The sequence below is a fragment of the Haliotis rufescens genome, unplaced genomic scaffold (genome assembly GCF_023055435.1).
Source record: "Haliotis rufescens isolate VD_foot unplaced genomic scaffold, xgHalRufe1.0.p SCAF_43, whole genome shotgun sequence".
Classification (NCBI taxonomy): Eukaryota; Metazoa; Mollusca; class Gastropoda; order Lepetellida; family Haliotidae; genus Haliotis; species Haliotis rufescens.
This window is the reverse complement of record NW_025964146.1, coordinates 769,335-796,585: the sequence shown is the minus strand read 5'-3', so window position 1 is coordinate 796,585 and position 27,251 is coordinate 769,335. Positions and strand designations below refer to the sequence as shown.

At 42.7% G+C, this 27,251-nt stretch overlaps 1 protein-coding gene across 1 annotated transcript; it reads left to right on the top strand.

The window, feature by feature from the left end:
* Nucleotides 1-1,101: 1,101 nt before the first annotated feature.
* LOC124116659 (BMP and activin membrane-bound inhibitor homolog) lies at nt 1,102-26,995 on the top strand. Its single transcript, XM_046478091.2, has 3 exons — nt 1,102-1,612; nt 15,652-15,969; nt 26,196-26,995. The coding sequence occupies exons 1-3, from the start codon at nt 1,552-1,554 to the stop codon at nt 26,636-26,638; spliced, it is 822 nt and encodes a 273-aa protein (XP_046334047.1). The 5' UTR covers nt 1,102-1,551; the 3' UTR covers nt 26,639-26,995.
* The last annotated feature ends 256 nt before the right edge of the window (nt 26,996-27,251 follow it).

Below are 27,251 nucleotides of genomic sequence, written 5' to 3'. Positions count from 1 at the left end.
ATTTTAAGGATGGGAACAAGCCCTCTCAGCGGGACATTATCTGATTTCCCGCAGGCTTTTTGCTTTGGCAGTTAAATGACCACACCGACACTAATTATGTAATATCCAAGTCTATGAAATAGCAGAGACCATATACCGATATCGATATACATGGTATGTGGATTTAGGCTGCGTTTGACCCCCAAGTTATATCTTTTTCTTGACATTAAAGAGTAGATTTAAAGTGATTCTATTTTCAACAAATGTTATATTTAGGAAAACACTTTATTAGAAAAGTACAGGTTCTCGTACTTTTTGGGGTTGAGTCCAGTTTTAATTTTATTTTTTCTGTATATGTTCAAAGCAAATTGCACATATTTAGTTGCAACAGCATTAAACCTCAAAGTTTAAAATAGTTTAACTTTTAAACCAGTTGAATTGATGTAAGTATCAAAACCCAAATGTGAAATTCATCACCCGTTTCAAACTTTTTCCATTCTGCCGCTAAAGAACCTTTCATGATTGTAAAAAAATTTGTTTATACATCTTCGGGAAATACTTCACATTGCTTAAAACTCTCTTCTCCCAAATCGAAAACGTCAATTCTAAAATAACTTTTCATCATTTTAATTCCTAATAGTTTGCAATACGATTATAATGAACTTTGCTATTTTAAATATGTACATAATCTACACATCAAACTAGTAGAACGAATGCAGGATAAATCTACATATCACTTCTTGCGTATAATTATGTCATACATGCTAACATATGTGCATTAAAGTCAATCGGACCTTTTCCGAAGTTTATTTGTAGAGTTCATCCAAAACATAAAGCGCTTACATCTGACATAATATGAGAGGGTAAGCTCTCTCCTTAAACAGGGAGAGACAGTATAATCGGTTTGCGATCGGTATATCAACAGAGTGGCCCAAAATCAACAGACCATTTGGTCTGACAGTACTCTACGTTGTATCAGTCGACTGCCGACTAAATGGCGCCTGGCTGCACACAACTGCTAATAACCATTACTCCACTTGCCCCGCCCCTTAACTCCACCCCTTCGCTTGAAGCAGCCATTCAGAACGCCGAGGTGGTTTACGACCGTCTGACAGTGGGCTGAACTTGGCTAGTTCGGCATGGCCGCTGTATGTTATCAGCCGTGTTTTGGGCCGAGGAGAATTAGTGAATGCATGTTTTGATGGTGATTACTCGTGTTTGTGAAACAGTCTCATGTGGGATACCATCATGGAGAGGTAGATGTACCCCAAGACACAACATCGACTGATGCAGTGCCGAGCTGTTCACTTGGGACTTTGCAAAGTTTGTGAACTCCTAGCAGACTTCTCCTCGCGTGTTTTAACGTTGGTGTCGAGCCCTTGTGTGTGTTCGTGAACTGTTGACAGTGATTTCACGAGCTCGGGTCGGGCTGTTGTGACTCCTGTGGCAAGTTGTGGTTCTCTGGACTTGGTCATATGTTTGGAGGACCCACGGGTTAGTTTGTTACTCATTTGAACAGTTTACCAGGATTACTAGCGGAGGGGAAGAACCAGGCCTGTAGAGGGTTCCTCAATGGATTCAACACTAGCGCTTCTCTTGTTGTTTCTCGGCTATTGTTTTGCTGTAATTGAAGGTGAGTTCATTCCGTTTTCTTATCGTTTAGACCCATTATGCCCCTGCTCCTCAAATGAATGCTTGTCCCACGACTGATAACAACTGTCTTTTGACAATAATTCACACACGGTGCTGTCTGAGAATCGCCCGCCCGCACACATGCGTCGTCTGCTACATTCCCACGACGTCCCGATCAACTCTGTGTTTCGCCGTAAATCAATACCGAAATACTCAATCAGCTGAGTAGCCCAGATTTCGTGGGAAAGCATCATTCCTTTGAAATTCCCACCAATGTACGCCGGCTGTCGTTACGCCACTCTACGTTCAATATCGGCCAACATACCGGCCCACCAAGGCTGTGTATAGCTGTCCGTTCGTGTGTCCAGTAAGTGGGCTCATATCCCTGTGTGTTCCGAGCTAAGTGCAGGATTCTGCCGACCTCTCATCTCCTCCAGAACACCTGTTCACTGATGAATATACCTCGCATGTTGTCGTCTGCTCTGCCACGCGGAATCTTCGTGTAGCAGACGACAGACGAACCAGGACACAAACTCGTGCTTTGGACAACGAACAGTTTCCGAATCAGAACTGCACATGTTTACATGTTAGGCAGAGAAAGAAGCAAGGCAGGTTCATTTTAAGGGAATTAATATGACAAGACGTGTCTTTTAACAGCCATACAGAATAGGCCTATTAACTGAATGGGTCGAAAAAAGGCCAACTTCAAACTGTCAGCGGACTTTCCTTCAGGCAGTTAGGCCATGTACTTCATTATTTAGTGATCCCAATCTTACGAAAATGATCTCCTTTCAGTAATGGTCTTTTATGAATCTCCCTATTCAGTACAATGCTTTTGAATCTGTGCGAAGCGAGGCGTACGGAAGGTAGATACACCTTTCCTCCTCACACTAGGGGACCGAGTCTGGGGAACAGTGTGGTAGCTGCATGCATGCGTGGTCCTTTCCTCAGCCTAAACCTCGGCAACGTCAGGCGAACGACATAGTTCTGTGATTTTATCTGTTCATTGGACTATATCGGACCTGGCAAAAGCACAGTTTCTCCATGGCAACATTTCAAGAGAAAAGCTTGCCTGAGGTTATCGATCAGTGTGAGCTCCCAGTGGAGACAAACGGGCTGTGGTATGTCGCTCGTACATTATCATTTGTCGGAAAGAACGTCTCATAACACCACTATCCAGTTTATCCATCAAAATATGACGTCTTATTTTGAAGAAAAATATCAAATCTTATAAAATAAAGGCACAAGATGATTAACGTAAAAAGTACTTTAAAGTTCTAATGAAATATTAAGTGATATAAATAGGGTCGGTGGTTATGGCGAGAACTTGTCTTGATCTAACCCTAATATTACTGTAAGAGTTCATCCTTTTAATAGCAAAATAAATAACTTTTCTTGTGAAGGGAAAGTAAATATTCAAGAGAGTTTAAACTTTTGCCAAGTGCTAAGCGACCCATTCCGAGATGTTCCTGGGTCCTGCGCTGCTTCAAAGCCCACGACCAGAACGATGACAACCATTTTTATTTTCGCCAAGTATAAACACCGACTGTCATACTCAAATACAACAACCCTCGCTGCGGATGCCATGTTGGTTTTCGCTATCGAATTGTTCACAAAGACCCGGGATGTTTCGCCAGTAAATATTTGATATAAATGCCCCTGCTACGATATAAACAGTAGCGTTCAGACTTGACGAAAATCACAAAATATTTTATGTGACAATTTGGATGAAATGATACAAAACAGTTCGAAGGCGGCGTATGATTGAAACAGGATCGTAGACGCCTTGATGTACAAGCTGTAAAAGCTTTATTCTGGGTTTGGTGTGAAATTTAGCTTAAATATTTCAAGCGAGGTACGATGCAACTGCGACATGTGGGACAACACAAGAACACACCGTCAGAATTCAACAAACTTAAACCCGGTTTTACCGGAATTCGTCACACTCAAACGCGGACTTAAGAATACCAGCACAGGTAATGGTGATGTTTGAGAATACCGGGTAACGCTTACATCACATTTGAAGACGAGCCCTTGACAGAGAGATCACTTTTCTGACGGCCTGGCAATGGGAGGTTCATGTCGCGTTTGACGACAGGTGGAAACCATGCCCCGAGCCTTGCAACCAGGAACGTGCTGAGTTTGTCGTTAATGTCTGAATTTCATGTCCCATAGTTCTATAGGGTTCAGGTATATATTCAACAAATAAGTAACTCTTAAGCCATCATTTGATAGTCGCTGGTTTTAATTCACAAAACACAGGCAAGATACATGCAGTGGAATCCCTATTAATACTGCGTCGAACTTACGTCTTTAGAAAATAATACAACTTAGATTACGAGTGTAAAACGTGCGTAAAATTAGCATGTGTGTGTATATATTACATTGGTTTGCAAGTTAAAGCACTCTAGGTTAGCCTACTGGCCTGACGAAAAGGTTTGTAGTTAAACGTTTATGTGAAAATATGTATAAGTTGTGGACTGAGCAAGCTAAGTAATTTATCTCTGGGTTTGTTTGAGGGTCGCGGGGTCGCTCTGTGCAAACGTTGGTTTTCTCCACTGATACGAGGCAAGCGTACAGGCGGCTCTAGATAGCTCTAGATACAGTTTTGCCGGTGTAAGACAGACTCAAGTAGATACGGCAATTCCCAGAGAGGTGCGGCCTTCCTGCAGTGGTCAAGCAGCCAGCCAGCAAGTAGGAGAATCGCCAAGGAGAGTGAATAGGGTCGGAATATAGTCAGGTCTCGTTTATCGATAATTTTAAAATGCTTTTAAGTCGTTTTTGTTTACCTTAGCGCCGGGGCTACCCCGGGTATGTTCTGAGTAGAAGTGTGACCCTGTGTTTGTTGAGATGCGGGCGCTCTGCTGCGCGTGTGGGGGAATATGGCGGGTAGATTGGTGTACCAAACGCCGGTCTGATTCCACCAGGTGGTGAAAGTTATAAAATATAAAATGAAAACGACTTTTCTTAATTTGGGTCTTAAAATTACGTTCACCTTAAGTTTGGTTTTCATGAGACTTCATGTTAAACGTTCCCTGGTTTAACGTGAAATGTTGCACACGCGATTCCTGCCATCAATAAAAATAAGATATTACAAATAAATAATGTTTTGAAGCATGTGTTAACAGAAGGCATTATATACATCTGAACTGATTATAAAAACATTCATCAAAAGCTGTTCACTTTATGCGTATGAAATCGTGATATTAATAAAACTCGAGATTTGAAATATGAGCCTGATTCACATCTGTGCTGCTATATGCGCCCATATGCTATCAAATAATCGATAGGCAGTAAAATGAACACTTGGGTAAGCAACAGGTTGGTCGTCTCTCACAAAATTGACAACTTGCTAATTTCAACTCTGAAATCGACATCCGTTGACGTAGGTGTTAGAAGCCATAACTACTTAGTGAAAGGTTGGGTGGCGCAATGGGTAGTTAGTTGAGTTCGATTCCCAGAAGGTAAAGCTTCGATTTGATGTCCATACAAGTGGATGTATCTTGACGTTGACTCTCGCTTCATGTTCAGTACATATGCATGAATTTAAAAAGTAAATAGATAAAACATTCATATTTATGAATTCAGCGAGTTCACGAATGCGAGTGTTAGATCAGCTGGCACATGGCGCCGAGGATTTGGAAAGTTCATATATCATACACTGTAACACCCATTGCTGAAGGTCTGCATTACGTAAGGGTTTGACGCAAGACTCGTGACTGAGAACGATGCAAGAGAACTGATACTGTTAACCCCGTCTACCATAAGGCGTTAGCACGTTATATCAGTTTACAGTGCAGCGTTGCGTAAAGCGGCAAAAATATTTTGTGAGTTCCAGGACAGGGATCCAGCGCTTCCGAAAGTTGACGATCCCAAATTAATAATTAAAAATCTGATCCCCTTTCCCACAAATTTAGGATTACGTAATCATGAGCGCGCCAGAGCTATATCCATTTTAATCCGAGTGTCGCCATGTCGATTACCACTGCCCCGTTTTTTTATCAGCAGATCCCGACAATATACAATGAATGGTGTAGTTAAATCATACTGAACGAGACGACCGTAGTTGTCACGGACTGTCCCCTGTACACACATGCCAACTGATAGAACACTAACACGGTTTTGGCAGCATGTTTGACGCAACAGAAGGAATAAGAAGGTTTGAGACATCCTCATCAATTATGAGCACTGGTGCTGATCTCTATCAGTGTTCGTCACGTGATGCGTCTAGACCTATGTGGATGACAGTGAAATGTTCGTTGTTTTTGCGTCGTAATTTACATAATGGCATTGACGCGAATTCAAAGATGTTTGAATTTTAATTTGCTTCGGGTATTATATGGTGTTTCTACGTTGCATCGAGATTAATGATGCACGAGACAAGGCTATCCATTGAATGTGAATGTTATAGGGCGCAAGTATTGGCGACTGAGAGGCGGCCAAAGTAGATATCTCTACGGTGCTTGTCTGAAATATTCATTAAGCGGAAACATCTGGACCAGACATACAATGGCTCTAATTATGTGTAGTGGGAAGCTAATGATATGACTACCGTCTAGCGCCAATAACACCTGGGATGGCGATTTGCTTGACCAAGTTGGGAATCAGACAGGGTGCTATTCTTCTTCAAGCAGCATTAAGCCTAAATTCATAAAATATTTTTCAACAAATCTATGAATTTCACGGTGTCAGAAAAATCGGGAATATTTACGAGCGTGGTGGGCGATGATTTATTCCTCAACGACGTGGACGTCTTGCATTGTCATGCTTTCATTCCGCAGATGGCAGCGTTGAGACATGGGCGGGTTGATATTTCAAATTATAACTTTTCTAAATTTCAACCTACTTATTTATTTTCTCGATAAAGTTAAAACCAGCATTTAAAGGCTAGACCAGGACTGTGGCTGTTGGGAGACTGGTCGCCAGGAACAATTCCTCTTCGACTACACTGGCCGCGGTGTATTATCGAGGTGGAATCTACACTCTTCCGCGACAGGGTCGCCTCGCACAAGGGACGGCGTCTCGCATGGCTTGTCCAGAATAAAGACCCGACATAGCCGAAAATAAGCAGTACATTATCCGTCTGTTAGCATACCCCCCTTCCGAATACATCACTGACAAACGATGAATAGTGGAACCACAATGGATGTAATTCGATTACATGCAACGTGGAAGGATGGATATTTAACAGTGGTGAAAATAAGCTCCACATGCCAATTTTCGGTTATTTGAGACTTCCAAAAAGCGTCATCTGCTAACTTGAATCACACACAGCACTGTTACGCGAGTCTCATACTTGAGAGCGGAGTCGTGATACTGGAATTCAGAGACAATTATTAATGTCAATTTGCTCCCAGGGGAGGGAAACAGTGACGAGAGGAATGCTTGAGCTGATATGTGTCCTGAGTGTAGACTTTGAGTAAGGGCTGAGACTGCGGCCGGTACCGGGTATGTTTCACTTGTTATGCTGACATTCTAGATAATTTTCGCGAAGCAAATGACTCGTAAACAAGTCAAGTGAGACTTAATTGTCCCCCGGGGTTTTGAAACTGGTGGTTGAGGCCCGACCCCAGGGGAAGGCGAGACCGTGCCGCTCGTGCAGGTCCCCGCCATTAGCACCTTTCAGGGTGTTTGAGCAGACAATAATCTACTCAGTAACTACACCGCAACCTTGTAAGGATTAACAAGACATTTATTGTAAGACCATATACAGTCTTAATTTAATTATCGTTTACTTAAGTCTTTTTAGACACACCAGGAGGGGTCATTATCAACGAACACCGACCATTAGGCTTGAGGAACCTTAATATATATTTTTATATTTATATATAAAAAGAGTTGAATAGATTGGTCCTAAAACTGATGAGTCTTTTCCTGGTTTCTATTTCTCCAATATTGTGATTATTAAAATGTAACGGATACTAGCCAGTTGTGTTCCCAATGACGAAAAAACCGTAGCCATGCCTGGTAGTGAGGGCGACGTTGTACAGCGTACTTGAAGAGCGGTCTAGCTGGTAAAGGAGTCGCGCTCAACCAGCGGGTCTCAACTCAAGTATCATAAATTTCCAAGCCCTTCACTTACGAAACATTAAGGACATATGTTGCACCGGTCCTCGACATACAGTGTGTCGGAGCTATTATAACTCTATTTGCCTCTTCCTTATCTCCTAGTAACATTTTGTACACAATGACAGCGAGGCTGACGGCGTTTGAATGAACACGAACTGATCTGAGATATTATATTTATGTGTACTTGGTGCTGCCTCGGCCTATTGTCTCCCTCTCAAATCGTGGCCATCTCAAACCGATCGTCTGTAACCCGGACGTCAAATAGTTTAGATATCTACGTTAAGATAAACCGTTAATGCTCCAGTTCACATTGAGTTATGTAATGGCATAGCCCAGACCTATGCCTATACTGTTTTTATTGCTGACATTTTGGAGATCCTAAATCCCTCCCCCGTATGCAAGACGGACAGGCGTCCCGTGCATAATGTATGACGTGTCGGCCATTATACGCCTATGTTCATTTCATTTGGCTATAACCCGACGGGATGTTAGTATTCGTCATCTTTGTCGGACAATATTAAAATATTCATTTTAAACTATGCTCGCACATTCCCACATGGCGACCTCGAAATTTATCATACTTATGTCGTGACAACAAATTCGAAAAGTTCTATTTTACAACAACAAAAAATACCATCGCGATCTCTATGTATAGGTGAAGTTCAATCGCATACTGGCAGCTTTATCCGACACACGGGTCTACACTGGCAAGCGTCCGTGTGTTCTAAATGAACTGCTTCATGTGAATTCTCTCGAGGATGGGTTCTCAATTTACTGCAGTTACAACCGGGATTCTACCGATTATCCAGCATATCCACTAATATTCTTATCGTAATGACCGCTGCAGTTATGACTTCGCACTTGACAACCGATTGTCACTGCCACGCTCTGGAGACTTAATAACTTCTACAAGATACATTAGGCTGTATATCATCCAGGGAATCGCTACAATACCTCCCTTGTGGCAGAGAATGGCTCCTAATGTATCTGTTTATGCCCGGTGGCCTGTTTGTGACACCAACACACCCACGGGGCGCGAACTGCAGATCAAAATGGCGTCTTACGACGCATTGCCTGTGGCGAGAGAACGAAGGGCCCCATGGCGTCGACCGCTGTGGAAAGACCGTTGTTGTATTTTCTTATTCAACTTGTCTCATGTTAGCCATATAAGCTTTGTTTTTTGTTTGTTTGTTGTTTAACGCCGCACTCAGCAATATTCCAGCTATATAACGGAGGTCTGTAAATAATCGAGTCTGGACCAGACAATCCAGGGATTGACATCATGAGCATCGATCCACGCAATTGGGATACGATGACATGCATCAACCAAGTCAGCGAGCCTGACCACCCGATCCCGTTAGTCGCCTATTACGAAAAGCATGGGCTGCTGAAGACCTATTCTACCCCGGGTCTTCAGGAGACAGCCATATAAGCATAAAGACGGATGCGGTTCGTCATCGATCATTATCATATATACTACTCAAAAGAAGTTAAAGAACGCCCGGTGCCTTCATATTACTACAGGTAATATGTCATTGGTGAATCGGGGTTTTGTAACCCTTTGATTAATATTTATCAAATCATAATTACCCCGTTTCTCCGTAAATATAGTGAAGTAAATTAGGCAGCGCACTTTGAAGTTTTAAATGAATCTGGTGAAGGTTGTTCATCACACAACCGAACTAACCATGACTCAGAAGCCAAGATTCAGAAACATCTCTAACTTATCTTCATCCTGCATCTGCTTTGCCAAAAGTGTTTCAAGCCGTATTATCAAATATGTATTTTGAGATCTTTCGCTACAGAGGAGTTTCTCTACAATAAACTTCTGCCTTTCTGTTCACAAGTCTTCTACGCTGTCAGAGAATGAACACACCTCATCACTGAGGTACGCTACAGATAAGTAATCCTTTGAACTTGTGCGCTTTTAAAATCTCAAAACATCTCCAGGAGTCTTTCATTAAAGTCACGTGGACGGAAGAGCTCATTTTCTCTGTACAGTGCCCCCTGGTGAGAGGGTGCTCATTTAAACTCCATTTCGTACATCGATTCTGTGAAGAAACAAGACGAACTGCTGTTGGATCGAGCTGGGACATTAACACGAGAACATATAGCGTTGGAGATTATATCTACAATTACCGAATCTTTTAGGCTGCGTTTGTTGATTGTCAGTTCGTTCTCTAGGGGTCTATTAAAGATGTGAGTTTCGAGAGTAAATGAAAGCGTTCGGGGTCTTTGCTGCTGCCTATTTAAGACCACCATGAATTTTCATTTCATACAAAATTGTACTTTCATGTTCGGGTTACTCAAAATGTCTGGGTGGTTAGTTGTACAAAAACGGAAAAAGAGCAACATTGTGCATATAAATGGTAACATTTAATACATTTAACTTCGACTTATATAATTAAATATTTTGAATTGATTGTAATTTATTAGAATAATGAAAAATTTATAAGAAAATTTGCAGTGAGGTTCTTGACCATGAAAATACAGAGGGAGGTAATTGGGACTTCTGTGAAGCAGGGTTCTGGCACGTCCAAGTTACCCCCTCGGGCATCGCTAGGGGTATCAGCAGAACGTCATAACTCTCGGTTCGGCCACTCCCCGTGGTAAATAAAGGGCGACAAGCTTTGTCTGGGTCTACTATTTACTCGCCCCGGGAACCTCCATTATGCAACGTCAATTATCAGATGTTGTGTCGAATTTTGTAATAAGGACGGAATTAGTCGGTCGAGATTTTTCAATCGGCGTCACTGTTTATCAAATTTGGCGTTTTAAGGCCCGTAGTGTGAAATTAGATTGCAGTGTGGCGATAATTTTCGCGACTATCGCTGCCCGGCCTAGACACAAATCCTGCTCGCAGGGATGCCCGTTATTGTATTGCGTCCCAGATGGACTCAATTGAATGTGGTTTTGTCAGTCACAGACAACGTTAGCCAAAAAATCACGCACTTTATTACGAACGGGCACAATTTGAAATTTATATTGATGTGATATGTACGTAATTTGTCTTCTGCAACAATTGTGAAATTATATATTTTTTTGTTGTCTTTTAATGCATAAACGTTCTCGACGGGGCTACATATCATTGAAGGTAATCTGACCTACGTGTGTCAAACTCACTCCGCGTAGGTACGGTTGTATCGGGGAATGGAAATAATTAAGGTAGTAACAATAGAAGCAAATGCCCCCCGTGAATAATAATAATAATAATAATAATAATAATAATAATAATAATAATAATAATGCAACGATTAAGACCAATTAGAATGTTTACTACCTCTATGCTGCTGCTACTGCAACTACTTCTACCACAACAACTACAACTACTACTACTTATAAAACTATAAAATCATAATATTAGAGCCAAAAGTTCCAATGTGAATAATAATAATTATAATATGACGAAACAGATAGTAAAAGGACCAAATGGAATGGGATGATGATGATGACGTTGCTAATTACGATGCCGGCAGAGACGTATCCCTCTTCAAGCAAGAGGTCTATTTTTGCTGGATGTCCACTGAAGGCGACTTTCGGCCATGATCTGGTCTAAGTGGCCAGTGATTGTAGAGTAAATAGCCCATACCTTTCACGAAAGCCACCCCTTCAATTTGAGTGTCTCTTGTCCCCCGCTAACAGCGGCGTGTATCCTTTACCTCATTAAGATAAAGCCAGCTCGGGTCCCGATAACCCTCAGTAGTCGACTGTTTACTTTGTATCGTTATAAAGTTATCCGTCTTACTTACTTCAGCTTGTTCCTTCTATCTTTATTAAGTAAATGGAAGCAAAATGAATGAGCTCACAAACTTCAGATAGTTTACGATCTTTTAGGATCGTTTTCAGACGCGGAAAGTATGCAAACACAGACATGATAAACTCTAGCTGGCCAACTGCACACCAGACTCATACTGAGCAATGTAATGGGTAGACAAACACACCCTACACTCGAGCCGCTCTGCACAGGGGAACAGTGCGTGAAGATGGATGTAGTTCGTAGATTGGGGAGACTCGGATGTCGATTATTGGTGTTTCGTGTAGTTATACGTGTTGATTTGTTGCACGAATAGTTCAGACGGGGTCATGTTTCTCTATCCCTTTAACTGACGCATTTGATCATTTTAGTTGACTCATTTGATCATAATTGTTGATTCATTTGATCATAATTATTGACGCATTTGATCATTGTTGAAACATAATTTGACTCATTTGATCATCATTGTTTAAACATACGTTGACTCGTTTGATCATAATTGTTGAGTCATTAGTTGACTCGTTTCATCATAATTGTTGACTCATTAGTCGACTCGTTTGATCATAATTGTTGCCGCGTTTGACCCTTATGGTTACGTCACTATATGGCTGAAACAATGCTGCGTAACGTATTTCATTAATAGCATGGTTATCGTAGTTGCAACTGATGCTTTTCGTACAAAAATGGAAAAATATCCAAAATGATTGACGTGGGTATAATACGTTATCCGTTTGTCTTGGTCAGTGGTTCGGGGTGGGATCACCCTATTACAATCTTTACGAAATCGATACTGCGCATGTCAATCTAAGCACAATTTTCCCTAAAACGGTAGATATTCAATATTATTACCGCCCCTGCTCAGAGGCGCAATTAGAGGACTGGGTGACAGGGGAATAAAAGAGGGATAACGAAGACGGTAACAAATTATACTTGCTCATTTCTGAGATAGGTTTAGGATGTGAGACTGTCCCCTAACGAGTCACTTCCCACAAAGCAAGCCACAAGCAGGTGCCTACCTGTTACAAATATGACACCCTCGCACCTACCATTACTCAGTCAAACGGCTGTCTGACCTGATCTGGTGTGCAGATCGAGTGTTCCACGTCGTATTGTATTTACAGTCACGCGGCTTTATTTCTATGGAACATCACCAATACGCTAACACTCCAGTCAGTGCCCGCCAACTATTTCGACCGTCTTTATCTCCGGCCATCTTTCCCGAGGTCCATTTTCTTTCAAAGGAAGACAGTGACGGTGGAGGCTAACGTGGCTGCTTCGCAATGTCCCAGACAAGATGTCGTCTGCTCACCAATTATTTCACGAGGCGATGTTTGACGACGGTTAGAAATACACAAGTGACGGATATTAATCATAAGTACACGTTACCCGACTTAGGGTCCAGTTCGAGTGAAACTTGCGGAGTTCTATGCAATAGGGCTCACCAAACACATATTTCATCAGACGCAATTCTACAATTGCCTAGCTTGTTAACTGACTAGATTGTTAACTGACTAGATTGTTAACTGACTGTGTAACAGGAAAGCTAGTGAGGAATCAACCTATAGCAATGGATGTTGTTTTGTATCAGTCAAGACTTTATCTATTGGTTTGATCTAAGAAATTCTGTTCCTTTCTAAGCTAGCTTCATATGGGATTATGTCGGCAGAATGGAGGCTGTATGAAAACATTGAGGAGGGAAAGGTCGTCTGGCACGACAGGACCGCCTTCGTGGTCTGGCCTGAGAGCGAAGGTCGGTTGTTCGATCCCTGGCCGCGTCATACCAAATGGCGGTAAAAGATGGTCGTGTTTCTCTGCCTGGTGCTCAGCATAACAGGGATGAAAGAAGGACTTGTCGACTTGAGTTAGTATGCTGTGTTTGAGTGCACATCACACATACTTCGCTAAATATTCTCAATAATCTTGAACGGGAGACGTAAAACCCCATTTCACCTCACCTCACCTCTGGCAAGACAAGTTTTGGCATAGACTCACCTGTCAATCAGAGTTTTAATAAAACTAGGCCTATTGGCCGTGTTCTGAGCGCAGAGGGCAGGACTCGCTCAACGTGATGAGAAATTTTGGGTGCCCAAGGCGAGTCTGTCATTTAGGACGACTTGTCAAACGTCATGTAGAATGGAGTTACATGCTCCATACTCAACTCATCACCAGTTGTCTCCCCTTGCCATCACGTCACCAACACTATCTTCATGTACAGCTCTATATTTTGTGATGTCCTGATATAGGAATGTCGTTCAGAGGACGATATGCTGCACATTATTTGGCCCAGTACTGAATTATGTACCTCTAACCCGACCGCGGGTAGATTACCCCCTCACCCCTCCCATCCTCCACAAAGAAGTCGGAAGTACACTACATGCGACCCGTCACCGACGCCGACTGGCAAACAGCGTTCTCCCATGAAAATACTTTCAGCTACCGCACACCCCGATGTCATCCAAACAGCTGTTATCAGTGGACTATGGACGTACCGTCTCATTCAATGTACATGTGGAATCGCGTGAATTCGAAATTTGCAGTTCGAAGGATTATTTGGCAATTGTAGCCTTCCGCGAACCATCTCTTTGCAATGACACCATGGTGTTTGCAAAACGTTTGTGAGTTTATGAGTTGTTACCAGCCCTGCCTCAGAAAACACTGCTGTTAACATAACTATTCTAGTTTGATGATACCGCTTGCAAGCAAAATTTTAAAATTTTTAGCAAGCAAATTATGACTGTCATTGGTGCAGGTATTTGGATACAACCAAGGTTAGACCAGGTACTTCAGTTGCAAAATAAACATATATTGGTTTCACATGGACATAATTTTCAATGCATTACTTTTCATTTGAGCCATATTGATATTCCTTGAAATCCGGAGACTCAACTTATTATGTAAGTCGTGACAGTGACGTTTGATTAATGAGCTCGGTCTCTCTTGAGATAAAACTCACCATCTCACGCCAGTCTCCACCCCCACCGTCTCTGTCTCAGATAAACGGTCTATCACTATCATAAAACTTATCGGATTTTCTCAGGGTCAAAGGTCAGCCATCAATGTCAGATAGACATGCAAGAACTGACCCCTACGCTGATTGATAAATAGCCCAACTTAACTGACGTCTGATTTGGAGTGGCTTTGGATCGAGAGTTTTTTACTCTCTAACGACGCGGATATCCTTGTTTTAAACATTTCGGCATCACTGAGATCTCATGCCTCTGCAGTATACAATTGGCAGGGCCGTGTTCTTGAGGACGATCTAAGTAGCCCCCAACCGCGATGCTAAGGCCATTAAGCGTATCCATTTCGCTGCGGAGCGCAGTCTTCCTACGGTGGTCGCTGTAATGGCGCTCATTGGTATGGCGTCTAGAAGGGCTTTCGTAGGTCGAGAGGTAGGAATGAAGCTATTATCCGAGTGTGCCTGGTGTTTGTTTAGGTAGTTAAACGATTATTAATGGTGAAAGGAGGACCTCTTATCACGTGACCTCCGCCATCGGCCACCATTTTGCCTGTGAGGCCGCCATTTTGTTTCGTGTTACGGGATCGTGAGATAGAGCAGACGTCATTTCAAGTGGCGTTTTGAACGCCACGTAGTGAATTGTTTTGTTTTCCATTCGCGCAGATGTGGGCTTTTCTCAGCCAACTACTTACAAACATCTCACCCTTTATTCCTCCCTGAAACGATCCTGGTGCACCCCCCCCCCCCCCCCCCCCCCCCCCCCCCCCCCCCCCCTCCTCGCGAACGACTTACATGGCTTCATTTACAACTTGAAAGTAAAGATATTGGAATACATTTAAGGATTTCACACAATAAGAAAAGTTCCCTGTTTTTCCTGGTACGTAACATGATATGTGTTTGTTTGTTTGTTTGTTTGTTGTTTAACGCCGCACTCCGCATTCCAGCTATATGGCGGCGGTCTGTAAATCATCGAGTCTGGACCAGGCAATCCAGTGATTGACATCATGAGCATCGATCCAAGCAAATAATATACGATGACATGCATGAACCAAGTCAGCGAGCCTGACCACCCGATCCCTTTAGTCGCCTCTTACGACAAGCACAGTCGCCTTTTACGGCAACATGGATTGCTGAAGACCTATTCTAGCCCGGATCTTTTTCGGGTCAACATGTTGAATGGGTGAATATTGCTTATCGCCGCTGTTATTATCATTATTAATATGAATGTAGTAGTTAAATTATCTGTTTTATTTTACAGGAGAACTTCGGTGCTATTGTAACGAATCCGGGTGTGTCAGTACAGGCTATATGTGCAAGTCCAACATCGGCAAGTGTTATACGGCCATGGAGACCGAAGGGGAGGTAACTCGCACTCGGCACGGTTGCTATGACAACTTACCGGCGTCATTGAGGACAATGTGTGGAGAAGGGGAGGAGCTTGTTGAACCACGAGACTCCCAATCAACAGTGACAGTTATATTCAAATGTTGCAAAGACGATATGTGTAATTACAAAGAAAAAATCATAGACATTCCTATAGTTCAAGCTTCTAATTCGAACGGGAGTTCACAGAAAGGTATGTACACTATTGTTATAGCCTTACATGTTAGGATTAATCCAGTCAAATGCGTCGGTCCAGACTGTGACATGGCGTGATTCAGACAGTTTGGCGTTAAAATCGTGTGCTTGCGTACATTATATAGATTCCACAACTCATCCTCGGTATTCAGCGGTCAGAACTCGTTGAACACCGGAAGGGAGGAATGAATAGCTAAGATATAACAGAATGCGTCTGCCAATTGAGAGTGAGGTATCACGCACAACAAACTGTACCGATGGCGATGTTATTTGATTCAAGATAATTGATTTCATACACTGAGGAAGTGCAGCAAACGGCCGTCTCTGGTAGGTCCTGTGGGGGAACACGGAGTATGATGGTTATTATACAAGACTGCCAAACAAATGCCGAATCGAAAACAACCTCTTCCGAAATAACAAAAAACATTTCAGAGAAATTTATGGAAGCAACGTCAATTTCTGGATCTCCCAAACGTGCTTGATCGCAAAACAGGCGTCGCTCAGCTATAGGTTTAATTCCTTACAAATGCGAATACGGCTCTTTAACCTTTATGAATTATTTAATTCTTTTTCGCACAAGAGGCGAGTATTGTCTCCCACAGTGGCGCGTATACGGGACTTCCGAGGTTTGAGTGTAAGATAAAAATCTTGTATCCGTAACCGACCAGGGCTCTTCTGTATTCTTTTATCGGCATTGCAGTCTTGGCATCTCCTCCTTTTTTCCTCCAAGAAATTGACAACGATGCAAAATATGACGAGATGCTCGCGCGTCTTTATTGCCCGGATTTTACCCGCCCTGAAGGAATTATCTCCCTTTGAACTTCTCACAGATGGCAATATCCTGGCAGTTAATGTTACGTCTTCCCAGCCTGGGGTTACTGCTTTGCTCGTGTGTTTGTATGTTTGCATGGTGGAATGTGTTCAGTGGAGTTGGGAGAGCGGGCGACAATGCAGATCGCTGGCGTAGATCTCTCTGTTATCACAGAAGCATCTTTTTCGGAACTGGATAATTTTCCTGGGCTCCTAACACACTCTCAACGTGTCAGGAGATTAAATCTAAGCCTGAGATTTTAAAATGGCGTCTCGTTCGTTGAGTATATTATTACCGAAATAGTTCTGGCTCCGGAGAGTTATGTAAGAGTTATGAAGTGTATATAGATGTTCTACAACATGATTTGTTTATTTCTAACGTGTGTACCATTAACCTAAGATACACTTCATAAACGGATGTGAGTAAACACATATAAAATGTAAACGCTAGTGCACATTTAAAGTTGATCGGCGTATGAATACAGATCATATCATTCAACGCAAACACTTGTACGGCGCATACAAACATGAGTTACAATCGGCATGCAATCTTTTCATGTCAACATTAAACAATAGCAAAACGTGCGGGTTCAAATGAAAATTTGTCGATACTTCGCCGATCTCCTGAGCTGGCGACTTTCTCGCAGTGTGTTCGACTCGATGAGTTAGTCAAGACTGCCAGTGCTATCGTCTTTCATAGTTAAGATCTCTATCTCAAAGCACGACTTGCTCAGCGAAAAAGATCGTATCTTCAAAGATTTCCAAGTACAGATCTTTTGACTGGATTGTCGGAATGGGTTCAACGTCAGTATAGTCTCTTACCTCAGTGAGAAGGCGGACGGAATCACGCAAGCAGCGCTGTTGGGTTGCAGGCATTGTATTATGGGCACAAGTTATACTGTCGTGCATTTTTTCACCCTAACATCACCGATTTCACCGATATATACTGAACAAAAAATGTTAGGGAGCATGAATATTTTGGGGGTATTTCTATGACATTTTGTGCTTAGCCTTAACTACCAAAAATATCCCAAATATATTCATGATCGAAACTTTTCTGTTCAGTATATGTTAACTTTGAAAGTGTGAAACATTATAAAAATAAATAGATTGACAGCTGATTGACATGGCGGGCCATGTATTAACGTCATGCTTAATCTGGATGTATTCTTGAATGTGTAAATTTGGAAAATATGGATATTACATCTGTGAGCTTCACGCATTTGTGAATAATGTATGTTGTTTAAGATTTAAATAAATGTGAACTGTATGTAATAACGACTGCAGTTATTTAACCATTTGCGTGTGGGCGTGTCTTTGGGAATAATTCAGTTTGGATGTCCGTTGTGCGTGTATCCCTCCCGTTGACGCATCCCACACTGCCCTTCCCCGACCTCACGACAAATAGTGTGACTCAAAATGTCCCGACGTCTTCACTTGTAAACGACGTTCTAAAAGCACATCAAGGCATTAGCCTACCCCACCGGGGTCATCACTAGCGGTATATTGGCAATCGCAGGACATGCAAGTGTGTAACAAACGTGATTCACGCCACGGAATCACCGCCGCCATTGTTTCCGAGCTAACCCCTGTCTCGCACACACCCGTCGCCTTTCTGTTAGCACATCAAAAACTGGTTTCAGTATGTCCTGTCATGCCACCTCGCAATACGTCACTGCTCACAGCGATTGTGATAGACCAGGACAGACGTCTAGCGCTTGTATTGTATTACCGTCCATGGCCTGCGCTGATCTCGGGCGGGTGACGTTGCTTCACGCTGCCGCTAGATGGCGCTGACGTCGTGACGTCACACTTGTCGCCGTTTGTTGAAGTGATTTGGATTGACGTCCTCGATTATCGTTCTAGTTTGATAATTATCTTGGACCAATCGCTACCTAATCGTTTAAGCAAGACGCTAAAGAAACAGTCACTAAGGAACTTACTCAAGAGGGCTTAGGCAGCGCAATTCGTTGTGCAGAGTTGCGTCCCTTGGACAAACCAGAAACCTAAGCTTGTAGGTTTGAGTACCAGTTTGCCTCGAATATTTACGTCAGCACTATACCCGTGCTCATGGGTTTCACCGAAGTGGTAAACACCGTGGTATAACTGGGATAATGTTCAAAGCGGCGTTAAACCCAACTCACTCACTCACTCACCTAGTTACAGGCAACTATGAAGGAAACGATGACCTCGTATGACCTAAACGGTGTTCCATACAATTCCTTGTATGGGTTGAGGACTTGCACAGGTACTGAACGGCAAAGGTTCAATATTTATATTTCACTGATAGGCTCCGACGATTTGTCTATACTATCCATTGGCAGCTGTTCTATCATGCCCTTTCACTGCCAAGTGGCGGGTTTAAAAGTGTTTGCAGAAGACCGTTCCCCCGCCTTCTCTCTCTGTCAACCAATGTGGGCACGCTGAGCTTTTGTGCCTGACTTGTTACGGAACAACAGACTCGAGAGTTAGGGGTAGAGCTGGCGGTAAGGTAGTATACTACTAATTATCACTCTTTGTTGATGCTCCACGGGCAACTGCCTTTTTCAATACGACGAAAAAATTGTGAAGTTCCTTTGCAAATTACTCGACTTGGGGATTGTAACGCACAATTGTCGAGCGCTCGCGGTATTTGTTTGGGTTTTGTCACATTTCAATGAAGCCCACTTGAGAGAGTTTTTCACAGCAGTGGTACAAGAACACCAATCAACAGCATGAACAGCACCATGTACATGTGTGTATCTGGGGGGGGGGGGGGGGGGGGGGGGGGGGGCTATGGGAGTGGCAGTTTAAAAAGTAAACCATCTTATAAATTTATCAATTATTGCGTTTTTCATTTTTCTGATAATGGCGAACATGTGTAATGATTGGCAGTGGCAGGTAGACACTGATACAGTACGTCTTAGTCTATTAGTATATTAGGTCCTTTAGTATTATAACCCATAAGATGGCGCAGTGGGATAGCTCCGTCTATTGGTATTTTGAGGTCTTCAAGAACTGGCATTCTGTGCTGAAATAACCCACAAGATGGCACAATTGGCCATCTCCGCCTATTGGTATATTGAGGTCTTAAGACCTGGCATTCTGTGATGAAATAACCCCCAAGATGGCACAAGGAGATCTCTGCGCCTATTGGTATATTGAGACCTTCAAGACCTATCATTCTGTGCTGAAATAACAATGCTGAAATAACCCCCAAATGGCACAAGGAGATTTCTCCGCCTATTGGTATATTGGGGTCTTCAAGACCTATCATTCTGTGCTGAAAACCCACAAGATGATACGAGGAGATCTCTCCGCCTAATGGTATATTGGGGTCTTCAAGACCTATCATTCTGTGCTGAAATAACAATGCTGAAATAACCCCCAAATGGCACAAGGAGATTTCTCCGCCTATTGGTATATTGGGGTCTTCAAGACCTATCATTCTGTGCTGAAAACCCACAAGATGATACGAGGAGATCTCTCCGCCTAATGGTATATTGAGACCTTCAAGACCTATCATTCTGTGCTGAAATAACAATGCTGAAATAACCCCCAAATGGCACAAGGAGATTTCTCCGCCTATTGGTATATTGGGGTCTTCAAGACCTATCATTCTGTGCTGAAAACCCACAAGATGATACGAGGAGATCTCCCCGCCTAATGGTATATTGAGGTCTTCAAGACCTATCATTCTGTGCTGAAAACCCACAAGATGATACGAGGAGATCTCTCCGCCTAATGGTATATTGAGGTCTTCAAGACCTGAAAACCCACAAGATGATACGGGGAGATCTCTCCGCCAATTGGAGTACTGGTGTCTGTCATTCTACGTCGAGGGGATCATCAATCCTGCGCCCAATAAGGCATAAGATGAAACAGATTATTTCTTTACCAACCTTATCCCATTGTGACTGCTACGTTTTTCTTATACGTAGCTAGGCATGTATTATTCTGCTGTCCCGACTTGGCCGCTGTGGAGCGAGTACGCATGCCTGAACGCCGGAGATCCGTTTCCTGAAATCTAGACCAACAATCCAGGCATTCTTCCCCTTCAGGGGATACCGATATGGTCACGTGACCCGGCGTCTCATGACTACAATCTCCCGAGGTCTTTTTTACCTCTTTTTTTTCAAAATGGCGTCCCTGTATCCTAACCTGACGTCGCGCTTTTCGCCTGTCAAGTTCGTCTACATCGTCAATTCTTCACTTTGGGGGCGACCGGTACTACTTGCGGCTGAATGTCCTGTCGCGTTATCAACGTGTGGAGAATTGGTAGATAGAGACTGACACCCTTTCACGTGCAATCAGCTGATGGGGCCCAGATAAAGTGATCAGCTTGATTCTCAAGAACTTAAAGGATGTCTTTCGGGAAGGGTTCTTATGTAATCGCCTAAACTGTAGCCACTCGCAGTCGAAGTTTTTTTCTTGAACCTAAATAGCTGAGCTGCGATTTATGAACTCGTGAAATATTAAGAAGGGCTCGTGATGTACTGGGCTGATGTTACGAACGTAATAAACAAAACGCCCGACCGATGCCCGTAAATATGTTTAAGTCAGTTTTGATAGGCCAAGCACATGTTCCATGTATTATGACTGGTGTGGTAGGGTGGACCGACGACATTGTTTCTTGTTGTTTTGTTGGGGTTTTTTTTAGGGGGAGGGGTCATGAAAACATTACACGCAGAAAGAGGGGGGTCACCAAAATTTGTCACATCGGAGGGGAGGGGGTATGAAGAATTAGCAGTTCTATTTAACGATTTCAAAATGAAGAAAATGGTTCATGCAGTGAGAGGAGGGAGGGGAATAATGTTACAAAAAACATGGGGTGGGTGGGGGGTAGGGGGCAGCACAATGGGATACAGTTCTAAGACCATGCCATCCGGCTGTAATATATTACCAGTCCCCGAGCTAGATGTCCTCGTTGAGGAAAGTATATTACCTCACTTTGGCAAATGTACCAAATGGAACCGAAGCCGAACTGGGCAGACGGTTGCGAACCCAAGTGTGCTGCAGAGTCTCGTCAGATAGCATCACAGGGTAATAAAGAGATCTCTTAACTCACTTCCACAACTGTTACAATGTATCGCTAAATACCGCGGAGTCCCGCCGCCTCGCGATGCACCGTCTCCCTCCGACAGTGCACGTGTAAAACCCACGAAGCGACTTCCTACTTTCAAATACGAGGATGTATTTAAACTTTGCCATGAGATACCCAAATACTGAAAACCGTGTTCGCAAGCACAATAAAACATTAAATCGATTTGCCTGAACTAATATCTTTAATAAATCAGCCATATTTTCAGTACAACAACGGCAATTTCACCCTCCATCAATATTGTACTATGAGAGAAGCGTAACGCGCGATATAAACGTTTTAGAAACATAAATCTGTGTATTGAGGAAGGTTTTCTCTACTAAGTAAGAGATTAAAAGCCGGAGGGGTCCCCTCTCCTTAGGGAGTAGGAAAATACCCGCCTATGAACACGCGATGCACCGCATCTCAGTCATGGTTGGGTCTGTTTACTTACCGTCTTAAGACGTTTCATCGACTGCGGTAGGTACAAGCCTATCATTGCTATGTAACAAACATTTGTGTAAAAATCCCTTTGTTGGTTTATCCGAGACGAAAAACCAGTCGAAAAAAACAACGAAGAAGCAGGTAGAGCCGCATGAACGTCGTGGTCTTTGTTTACATCCTCATCGTATGTTGCTGCTCTTAACAGCGTTAAGGTCAAAACTGAGCATACGCTATGTCACAGTTGGTCTTGCTAAATTACACTCTAACGTTTGATCGCACGTCATATGAAGACGTAGGAATATTCATAGGAGACGTATTTAGCTGGCAACACTGGACCTATACTGCTACACGCGCGCGTCCGGGTCCATGGCGATTGCTTCAAAGATTGTCTTTGGTTAAACATGAATCAAAAAGCAGAAATAATGATTGCTTTTGTACATGGATCTACAGACGCTGGAAGATTATCTGGTGCCATATGTTTGGGAAAAACAGTTGAGTCTCCGTGGTAACAACTGTTCTCTGATAACACTGGGCAGACCGATAGCGTCTCATTATGTCCACTCATCAACTAAAATGGCGGAAATCGTTGGTAATGAGATTTGTTGTCGCAGTGTGGCGACGGGAGGACGATATTTAAAGAAATAAACCTATTACCCTGCCTTGTTATTCCATGTTAATCAATCCAGTCTTTCCCCACTCGCCACTGGCTCTATCATTTACAATCCGGTCGTCATTGACTGGTAATTCGAGACCTCTTCAGCAGTCATGTTGTGGCTCGTATTTAGTTCACTTTGAGTAATGTTGGTCTAAACGGGTCGTATTAGGCTCCACCGGCTTACAATTATCCCGAAAGAAGCAGACTTGACATATAAGCATTCATACCAGTGATCCCATCCATTTTATCGCCGGCTGTAAGAAGCTAGATATATGTCGTCTGCTCCGCGTTCACCGTCATCGCGAAAATCGAAACTGCATTGAGACAATGGATGGCAGGAGAGCATGGCACCTGCAGAGTCTGCTGCAAGCGAAGGATGAGCTCCGCGGCTAATTAAAGCCTCTAATGACATAACTGAGGCTACAAGCCTTTCAGACTTCGGCAGAACTATGGTCACTGTCGCCAGTGGTGCTGATTTCAGAGATATCAGTCGCCGAGATGTCGCGACGGAAACTGCCGAGAGCAGACGGAAGGAGAGGGAAGCGTGAGTCGGCTTGTATGTTGTCCCCAATGACAGTAGTATGATTGTAAATATTGTAGCAGGCTTCGACCAAGCTCGTCAATATTTATACAGCATTGTTTCCCCTTTATAAGACGATTGTTGGAAGAGGCCACAGTAGGATAACATCGCAGGACTCACGTACTTAATAATTTGCTGTTTGAAACATGATTGACGTTTTGGATATTTTATTATACAAAAAATATTTATATATACTGGTTTGAACTTAAACAAGATATTTCTCGTTGTCTGTCTTTCTTGGCTAATTCCATGCAATTTTAGTTCATATCAAATATAAATATAAATTAATTTTTTTGATTTACGAAACTGGTGTGTACGGAAATTATAAACAAAGAAATTATCAACAAAGTAAAATAAGATATTTAAAACAATAAACGGGTATCATATCAATGGTTCTATATCAACCCCAGTGCGATATATACCAGTACGTCTTTGCATTAAAATAAATTATTGTATCTTCTACACTCTTGTCGAGTTTCGCCTGTCTAGGTTGAACTTATAACCGATTCAATATTAGCCAGACTGCCACTAGGAATGCCCAACAACTCCAGCTGAGAATCCTGCTTTAGCTCAGATAAGATGTAGTTTTGAAACTTTATAACACCACCTGCAAGGTTCCCCCAAGAAACGCACGGCCAGGTTAGAGCGTCGCACAGGTAAACAGTGCTGAAAGTTGTGTTGCGTGGTATAACGAATCCGAGGTAAATATTGTAACATCGTCGTTCAAAGCGGACAAATATTGTAGAACCTTAGAGAGCAGGCCGGTGTCAGCGTTTACTAGTGTTGACGTGCTGAATTTATGCATTAAGTGCAAGCTGCACTTAGAACTGTGCTGCGAAAGTATAAAAAAGTGATTGCATATAAAAACTGCAACCTCCACCAGAGGCAAAGCTTGAGGTCGAAATGCGGTTAGAATGTCGCTAGAGGTTGTCAGTACACGCGGAGCATTACTACAGTTGGTGAAGAGACCGCATGTAGTCGCCTCCAAGTTTCATCAATCGTGCGATGAAAAAGAACCTTTGGGTTTTAAGCAAGAAAACAGATGCAACGAAAAGAGATTTTAACGTGCAAGACACATACCAACTTTCATATGGTATCGGCGTGAAAATATGTATATCAATATTGGCTATATCCTCTCAATGGCTTCCCAAGGAATGTTTATGAAGTGTTATGAGAGTGCTTAGGTCTTGGGACGATGAATGCTTGCATGAATACACTGTGTACATGTATCAGGACGCAGTATTCATGTATCAGGGTACACACAGTATTCAAGTATCAGGGTACATATATTTATGAAGTTAGAGTTCATACACCAAACATGGATGTGGGTTTTTTTTAAAGTCACGTGACAAGACACTCAAAAACCACCATCATTAAAATATTCTATTTTCAAGCACAAAGAGTTCCTGTATATTTTATGACTTCAGTTGAAACGATTAATTCTAATTTGCACGTTTAACCTTATGAAAGTTTCATCCCGGCGCCAATGTTCGTGCAAAAAAGTGTTTTACGTCCATGATATACGTATTAAATATCACGTGAAGGGAAAGGGTAAACATTGGGTAATAAATATATTTTACTGTATTTCTGTCTAGAATGAGCCCTTTATTTAAACTTGGACATATTATCAAATGAAACAGTGCTCCTTTGTGCCGACGTGTTGTCTCCCAGTCGCCAAGGGAGCCCGCTAGCAGCGTCACCTATGTCGCCGGTGACGTTTCCGCGACGCAGCGCAGGGTATTATGGGAAGGTTTATGACGTCACCTGCTGTTTTATGCAGACACGCGCCTTGAGGTGCCGACGGCATGGAACGATCGTGACATTACAGCCGGCTGGATATAGAGGCCCTATTGGGGTGCTTTGATAGTGTACAGTCTGTCACAATTATGATGTCCCACGGAAACCAACACTTTCGGTACTCCATAGACTATATGAGTGTGATGTACGATCGTGGTTTTCCCAAGTTGATGGCGTCTAGCTATGATCAAAAACCTAGGTCCAGATTCAATCTTGTTAGTTCAAATTGCGGAAAATACATAGAATGATATAAAATCATGAGTATATAAGTGAGTACGGTTTTACCCCGCCTTGAGCAATATTCCAGCAATATTACGGCCGGGTACACCAAAAATGTGCTTCACACATTGTACCCATGTAGGGAATCGAACCCGGGCCATTAACGTGACGAACGAACGCTATAACTACTAGGCTACCCCACCGCCCCTCATAAACACGAACGTCTATTAAAGTCAAGGGGTAATGTGTGGCACAAATGATCAAGTAAATTAGCACTGTAAAACTTAAGTCGTTTGCCTCAATTCTGTTTTATCGGTAACCGGACGATGTGACTTTTAACACCATCCACGGCGTCATGTGACCGCTATCTGTCACGTGGCTCCACTGAACAGGGGTGGTCATATGTACCCCACAAATCCTTAGCCACTGCTTTGAAAAAACAAGGCTGCTTCGTCATTTAAACTCGTGTTCAGCCTCAACGCGGAAGTTTTAGTCTTCGTAACTCATAGGAATATTTCTGTTGAAAAACTTGTTTTTATGATACCATTTTAGATTGACAAAACGAAAATTGATTTTGAATATCATGTATATGATTTATGAACATCGATTTATGATATTTGTATACTTTATATATTCATATATATTCCTGTTTCGTTTCAGGACATACAAAGTCGAACCCGGCCGGAAATCACGTATACTATTCTCGACGAGATCCTGAACGAGACTTGTGGTTCAAGGCCGCCGTGATTGCTGTGCCCATCGCTGGAGGATTCATTCTTATTCTTCTAGTGCTTCTCGCAGTGCGCATGCTCAGAACAGACTCCAGACGCCATAGACGTCTAATCCAAGTGCGCCGAGAGCGCAGTCTGACCAAAGCTCAACTTTACGTCACAGATCATTTCAGCGACAAGTCCGAGAACTCGTGCACACTGTTCCCCGACAAAAGCAAACCGAGCATATGTCGAGACATCAACATCAAAGTCGATAAAGACGGAAGAATTTATGAAAAAGTTGGTGATAAAAAAATACACAGACACTCCCATCCATCATCAGTAATTATGTGGGGAAAACCATCAAAAAACGATCTGCCGACCGTTGTGTGATAGGCACGTGTATTGTGGCGCACGTGTAAACTGACAATTTTGCTACAGGTGTAAATGGGTTATGAATGAGTGGGACGTGTGCATGAATTTGACCATGAAATGGTCGGTTTGATACTTTCAGCGTGGGCTGTATTAGACAAGACGGTTGTAGAGGATCATGAACTACCCCGACTTGCCCATGGAAGCTGTATGGTGTGTTTTTCAACACGGGCTGACCTTGTCCTTGATGCGGAGTGTACGTGTACGGAGAAACCAATGTCAAACGGACTTTCATCAAATGTCATTATTTTATTTTATACAAATGGCTTATTTATTGATGTAAAATAAACACAGGACGGAAGATCCCTGTGAAATGTTCACACTCGTTTGTTTTGGTTTCTTAGTGAAAGGCGAACTCTAAAAGTGGCAATATATTAATTATTGGTTGGTACTTCGCATACGGCAGCACGTTACACTCACAGGACAGTGCATTAGTGCTAACGTATTACCATGACTCTTGCAGGGTTAGAAAGTCATCTCTGTATTGGAAGTAGCGGGGTATGTTCCGTAAGAATACCAGGCATAGCTGCGAGACACATGTGACACATATGGAATGAATGGGTATGGTTTTACG